The 7268-nt window shown below is 33.2% G+C and overlaps 1 protein-coding gene across 2 annotated transcripts; it reads right to left on the bottom strand.

The window, feature by feature from the left end:
* Positions 1 to 584: 584 nt before the first annotated feature.
* Positions 585 to 5559, bottom strand: LOC107767244 (UDP-glycosyltransferase 74G1-like). 2 transcript variants are annotated; one of them, XM_016586161.2, is made up of 2 exons: positions 4780 to 5515; positions 585 to 978 (listed from the first exon to the last, which is right to left on the bottom strand). In XM_016586161.2, the coding sequence occupies exons 1-2, from the start codon at positions 5416 to 5418 to the stop codon at positions 670 to 672; spliced, it is 948 nt and encodes a 315-aa protein (XP_016441647.1). In that variant the 5' UTR covers positions 5419 to 5515; the 3' UTR covers positions 585 to 669. The 2 variants fall into 2 exon arrangements, with proteins under 2 accessions (XP_016441647.1, XP_016441646.2); XM_016586160.2 differs by lacking the exon at positions 585 to 978 and adding an exon at positions 3557 to 4534 and having other exon boundaries at positions 4780 to 5559.
* Between the last annotated feature and the right edge of the window lie 1709 nt (positions 5560 to 7268).

The following is a 7268-nucleotide window of genomic DNA, read 5'->3' as shown; positions in this document are numbered from 1 at the left end:
GACCAAGCTGGACTTTTTTGTATTTTGTTGGGATGTATTAATTGCAAACTTATTGATATTTTATGTCGTACCTAAAATACTATTAATATTTACTAGATTTGGATGTCATATTATGACTTGGTTGTGTAAGTTTTTGTTATTATAATATGATATCCATTCATTTATTAGACCTTGTCTAGGTAATCTTTTAGTGATGTATCTGCTGTGATGACAATACTTAAATGTTTATTGACTAATATTTATTCCGTCAATTGTCCCTTTCAAGTTTGCACATATCCACAGACTTAATTGCTGCGATCTTTTGGTCTTAAAAATGCTGCAGTTTTGAAATGATACAAGTTTAAGTGTTGATTTGCAGTGTTATTTTTGTGTTAAGTTATTCATAGGTGTATCTACATCCACAATTTGGGGTAACCATTTTAATGTCTACATACCGTTTCTATTCATTATACTCATCTCAATGTGAGAATTCACAATAACTTGTTCCAGGTAGTGCACTAAATTGTGTTGAAATGATACAATTTTAAGTAAGGCACTATAACTAGAAATATTTTCATAACATTACAAACCAGCTCATCATACGAAAAAATTCATGTGCATTTGGATTACAACAATACATTTCATCAAGGACATTTAATTTCATCAAAGACAATAGGCATTACTGATGCATTATTTCATCATCATTGCCGCAAGAAAGCCAACAAACAATGCAAACGATATCAAAACAAACATCTTCATCTTTAGCAATTTCTCTTCCTTCTCCCTTGCTTTATCCACTTCAATATTTTTTACAGCCTCTAATACATCAACTTTTCCCAATAATTTGCCCCTTTCAAGTTTGCACGTATCCAACAACTGATTCAACATATTGATTGTCACATTAGCAGGATCTAATTTACGCTGCAACTTGTTGATTTCTATTATCGCTTTGTCTGGCAAGGCTTCGTCTTTCCATTCCCAATATCCGCGCAATCCATTCTAACAAAAACAACCAATAATTAAGTTACTGAAAAGAGGAACGAAATTTGTATAATGCGTTCAAACAACGAATCACAAGCAAAATTAAAACTTATTTCAGGTTTAACACACTTATAGAATCTCCTTCTAGGATTTTGAAGTGTGGTTGATTTGAAGTTCTTGGCAATCTCCCCACAGTGGCACCTCCTCTTTGATGTAACAGTTGAATCGGACATTGAACCCACTTTTGAGGCTGAATCTTGAGTTTTGCAATTATGAATTTTGAGTAATGGAGAGGGGACAATTTTTCTCTAATTAAGGGGACAAAATATGTTGAAAAATTAGGGTTCTGAACTTTAAATTAGTGGAGAAGGGTGGGTCAAGTATGTGGGTCGGAGCGGGTTCGGTTCAATTTGGGTTATAACAAAGAACCAGATGGCCTTGAGCCTTAAATACATGCCATGTGTCTATTCTGTCCGTTTATGGGTATTTTTGTTTAATAGTGTAACGGTAAGGAATCGTTTGACCCAATAATATAATGAAGGAAATTTTTAAACAATAGTTAATAGTAGAGAGACATATCAGACCCTTTACCGATAAAAGTTTATCCCAACTTATTTTGTATACATCAAACACATGTTTTATACTATATCCAATATATTTTATTTTTAATCCAATATACCAAATATTTACCAATAAAATATCTCATTAAATAATCTCGTTATTATTTAATTCTCGTATTATAATTCTGTCGTGATAGTTTGTTCTCTTACCAAACAATATATTGAGTAATGCATCACGTGTGAAAGTCTCAAATTAAAAGGCTTTAAATGAGTTATAAAATACAAAACTACAAGTTTAAAACTTCAAACTATCACCTTAGTGAAGGAAATAAAAAGAGTAATAGACTCTACACACTACTAAAACGTTTCAATCTCTTTTTAAAATCATGCCAAATAAGCTAAGAAGCTTTCTAATGCAGAACAGGAAGGCATTGGATGAAAATTCTTGAGATTTATTTACTCCAATTGATTAAGATTCCTATTAGTATTATTTTTCGTACTATAGGTATTATTATGCTATATAAATAATGTTTCTCATTGTTTTTCGTATTTTTAATGAATGGACAAATTCGGGAATCTTAAATTTTTGTTAAGATAATTTGCATTACCTTTTTTATTTTTCCTCGAAAATCTCCCTAAACATTTCTCTAGTGTATGTTGCATCAAGTAAGAGCATGACCTAACTCTACTGATTTTTGCACATCTAAATTAATTCAAAAATATGAAATTAAAACTCACAAACATTTAGGTAATTACATTATGTTAGATGGCAAATAAAACAACCAATCATCTAACAAATTAGTTTGGGAATAGACTCATTGATTATTACTCGTTAGTGCTTCTTTGTTTCTATTTTTCATGTGCTTGGTACATTGTAAAATTAGAGCGTGACGGCAAGAATTGATTGAGCCGTAAATTACAGTAATCTTGAGAGGAATTTTGAGAAATCACTATTGTTTAGTGGCTATTAACTTCTTATAGCTATCATATACATAATTACTTCCTATAATTACTATTCAATTGTTATGATAGTGTATTCGTAATATTCGCGCTGCTGTATTCATGAATACATCAGCAAAAAACACCTAAAAATCAGGGCAGTCCAGTTGTACGCGCATATATTCACATGTATTCGCGCCATGTATTCATGAATACAACAGCAAAAAGTGCCTAAAATCAGGACAGTCAAGCTGTATGCGCATGTATTCACATGTATTCCCGTTGCTGTATTCATGAATACAACAGCAAAAAACGCCTAAAAATCAGGGCAGTCCAGCTGTATGCGCATGTATTCACATGTATTCATGCCATGTATTTCATGAATAAAGCAGCAAAAAGTGCCTAAAATCAGGGCAGTCCAGCTGTATGCGTATGTATTCACATGCATTCGCGCTGCTGTATTCATGAATACAACAGTAAAAAGCGCCTAAAATCAAGGCAGTCCAGCTGTACGTACATGTATTCACATATATTCGCGCTACTGTATTCATGAATACAACAGTAAAAAACGCCTAAAATCAGGGCAGTCCAGCTGTACGCGCATGTATTCACATGTATTCGTGCCAAGTATTCATGAATACAGTAATGACAATCACCTTAAAAATAGGTATGTCTAGCTGTCTAAGAGAGAGGAAAAACATAAATAGTGTATTTCATGTCTCAATGATAGTGTATACCATAAATACTTATTTTGCTATAAAATATAAAAGGTAGCTATAGAAAATTATTTTAAAATGATTTTGGTTTATAATAAATATGGTGTATACCTTTGCTATAGGAGGTTACTAATCTTAATTATCACATTTAGGGCCCGTTTGTCCATAAGTATTTTTTCACTTTTTTTTAAAAAAAAAAAATCACTTTTTTCGGACTCAGTGTTTTGGCATGAAAATTTCAAATTTCGTTTCAAGTTGTATTTCAAAATTTTTCAAAATTTTGAAAAACTCCAAAAGGCTATTTTTCAAAAAATTTCACTTCAAATCACTTACAAAAATTCAAAAACCGCTCCAAATTGTATTCATGTTCAAACACAACTCTAAATTTCAAATATCATTTTCACTTGAAAGAAAATTTTTCTTTTTTTCCAGAATTTTACAATTCTTATGTCCAAACGCCCACTTAGAAATTTCAAATAGACAAGAAATTACCAAAATAGAAAAAAGGTGAAAACAAAATACGGTTCAGGCCAAACTTTGCTACTTCAACCTGAAAAAGAAATTGCAAAATACAAATCCTCATCTTCTTTATTTTTCTGTGGCTCCTAATTATAATCCTACTTAGGAAATAGTCATCAACTTGGAAACAAATTCTTCAATATTTCTATCTGAACTTCCCCCTTCATCCACAGCATTTCTAGCCAATTCCTTCCATTTCTTTGCATTTTCCTTGATCATTTTTCCTTTCTCTTCTTCCATCACCAACCTTATACATTCTTCAATGACTTCTCTTCTAACTATTCCTTTGTCATCTTGTTTTGCTCTAACTCCTATCTCCCAAACATCTTCGACAAGCTTTGCATTTGTTGGCTGATCTGACCATTGTGGCATTGCAACCATTGGTACTCCCAAACTGATCGCTTCCAAAGTTGAATTCCATCCACAGTGCGTGAGAAAACACCCTATTGATTTATGTTCCAAGATTTGTAATTGTGGACACCATGACACCACTAAGCCTTTATTTTCACTTGCTAATTTTAATTCCTCTAAATAATTCTTGGGAAGTTTGGACTCTTCATTGGATCTAACTACCCACAAGAAGTTCTTGTTGCTATTTCTCAAACCCCATGCCAGTTCTTCCATTTGGTCAGGTTCTAGTTTGGCATAACTTCCAAATGATACATATACTACTGAGCTAATTGGTTGATGGTTCAACCAATTTAGGCATTCATTTGTCATTGGCTTGAAGACACTAAGGCCATACTCTTTGTCATTTGGTAGTCTCTTGTCTAGGTATATGGATGGTATAGTTGGTCCAATTGTCTTGATTGGATAAAGCTTGGACATCCAATCAATTATCTACATGTCAAACAATAATTACAGCCATGATAAGATTTCATCTAAGATTTATACACACAATAAAAAGCGCAATTAAAGTTTAATATGTTATAGCAACTTTATCAGCATTAATTAATAATTTAGTAAAAATAATAACTTACTCATTATTACATGTTAAAAATTCAACAATAATATAAGAATTCTTTTCATAACTATATATATAACTTAAATCTCAAAAACAAGAAAAAGAGAAAATAATCTCTTACCTCTTTCTCCAACTCATAGAAGCTATTGATTAGAACCCAATCCACATTCTCAAGATTTGAGAATTGATCCACCAACATTTCAAGTATTTTTGCTGATTCAGGATTAGAAACAAAAGTAGGTACATCTGATTTCTCAATTGTTAATAATCCAGGAACTAACACTTGTTCATCAACTTCAGTAGGAGGAAGTTTAATAACCCCTTTATGTACATAGTAATAAATATTATCCACTGCACAAGATTGTGTGAAAAATGCAGCACAGGCTAATCCATACTTCTTTGCCACTTCTACAGCCCAAGGAAGAAATGGATCATAAATAATGCAATTCACAGGACAACCACGAGTCGTTAACGTTTCAATAAGATGAGACAGAGTGTCAGAGCCAACTTCTTTGAATCTTGTTATGTATGTTACGAAGCTGCCTGCTTGTTCGTGGCCGCCATCATCATAGCCATCAGAAATGGCCTCGATTGACACTAGAGTTGACAATTCTTGCATGGTTTTTAAGAAGGATTTTGTAGTTGCTATAGTGATTTTGACACTTTTGGATTGTAAACGTTTGGAGAATTGGAGCATAGGATTTATGTGACCTTGTGCTGGATATGGCAAAATCAAGCAATGAGCTTTATGAGTAGTCATCTTTTGCAACAACTTCCTCTCAATTGATGGATGACTAATTAAGATTGAGAGGATGGAAATATACTGCAGTGAAAATGTGGTTCTTATAGTTTGTGGATAGAGTTTCAAGTGTCTCGGATTGTACATACATTCCCAAGAAAGTGTGTTGGCTTTTACTTACTGTCTCAATCAATACCAACATGTGCAGTGACATAAGCAGGTCATATGCATCGAAGGGATAAGCTTGGATCGTGGGGGGTAAAACTGCAAAAGAATATTTTCTTGAAAAATAAGTGATTTTTTTATATATTTTTCGGGTGTTTGATTAGGTAGCAAGAGATAAATCTATATGAGATGAAATGGGTAAGAGTGGGGAGGGTGATAGGTCGGGGCCCAGGAGCCGGAATTCTGAGAAAAATACGTTCACAGAAAAATATTTTTCATCATACGAAACACACCCCTAAATGCATGGCCAAGAGAAAATTATTTTGCGCTCTAAATGTTAGTTATCACTTATCACCAATATCCATACATCTCAATGCAAGTGTAGATCATTTGAAGATATTTCGAATAAAAACAAAGACTTGCTAGATATGACAAATTAAAATTGAGTTTTTAGCCAAAGTTCACCTAAATATGGTTTGTGGTAAAACTAATACTACTGTTTTTCATATATAACTCGGACCATAAGCAAATACAGTCTAATAACAGAAGTGTAAATATTTACCCATGCATGATGCTTACATCAAATTAATATATGCATAATATCTGTTAAATGTATACAGACTAGTATCAGTTGGACTGGAATCTACAACCTGTCCCCTAAATCAAGAGCTGGTCGACATAGAGCATATACAGTCGAAGAAGACGACGAGGAAGAGATAAAAGAAGTGTATCAAATGACCTAGAAATTAGAAGACTAGCACATATGATTTAGGATATATCGGGCTCAAATAAAAAATTGGGCCAATATGTTATATTGGTCCAATAAACAAATAAGAAGCCCAAAATACAAAATAAGGTCTGGCCCAAACTATTTAAACATCCAGTCCATTTTCTTGTATCACTATCCAAATGCAATGTATAGTTGTACATGTCATAGTGCAAACATGAGTAGGACAACAAATTAAGAATTACACACTTGTACTTAGTATAGCTGTAATTGTCCCTAGTTTGATTCCTAAAATAGGTGTATAAATATGCATTCTGTACAACATATTATTTCATTGAAGAAAAGGAAATTTTCCTAAATCTCTACATGCGTAGCTATCTGAAACTTTTTGCCTACATTTTTTTTTCTTCTTTCTCTTTTTATTGAATGGCACCAAACTCCACATATGACTCCTCAAATATTTCTGCAGCTAGAACAGTTAACCAACCAGCTGCTATCGTCATTGATTCCACTCACCTCTATTACCTTCATCCATCTGATTCACCAGGAATGGTTCTTGTCAACTTAGTTTTTGATGGAAAAGATATGGAGGATGGCGTAGAGCCATAATTATTGCACTCTTTGCCAAGAACAAACTTGGTTTTATCGATGGAATATTTTCTGAACCAGATGCAACTTCCACTGATTTCAAGTAGTGGAATTGCTGCAATGATATGGTTATATCATGGATTTTGAACTCTCTATCTAAGGACATAGCTAAAAGTGTCCTTTATTCTAAAACTGCAAATGAGATTTGGAAAGAACTTGAAGTTAGATTTGAGCAATGTAATGGTGCTCAACTTTATCAATTACAAAAGGAGTTGAGTGATATAGTGCAGGGAACCTCTGATATAACATGATACTATACAAAGGTGAAAGGGATTTGGGATGAGTTAGATACCTTGAATACTTGTGTGCATTGTACATGTGAATGCAACTG

The sequence above is a fragment of the Nicotiana tabacum genome, chromosome 5, assembly GCF_000715075.1.
Source record: "Nicotiana tabacum cultivar K326 chromosome 5, ASM71507v2, whole genome shotgun sequence".
Taxonomy (NCBI): domain Eukaryota; kingdom Viridiplantae; phylum Streptophyta; class Magnoliopsida; order Solanales; family Solanaceae; genus Nicotiana; species Nicotiana tabacum.
Note: the sequence above shows the minus strand (reverse complement) of the source record. Positions and strands in the feature narration are given on the sequence as shown.

Coding starts and splice junctions, on each gene's coding strand:
- LOC107767244 (XM_016586160.2), bottom strand. CDS start 5,544: ATGTACAATCCGAGACACTTGAAACTCTATCCACAAACTATAAGAACC. Junction 4,535..4,779: donor TCTATGAGTTGGAGAAAGAG/GTAAGAGATTAT, acceptor TTTGACATGTAG/ATAATTGATTGGATGTCCAA.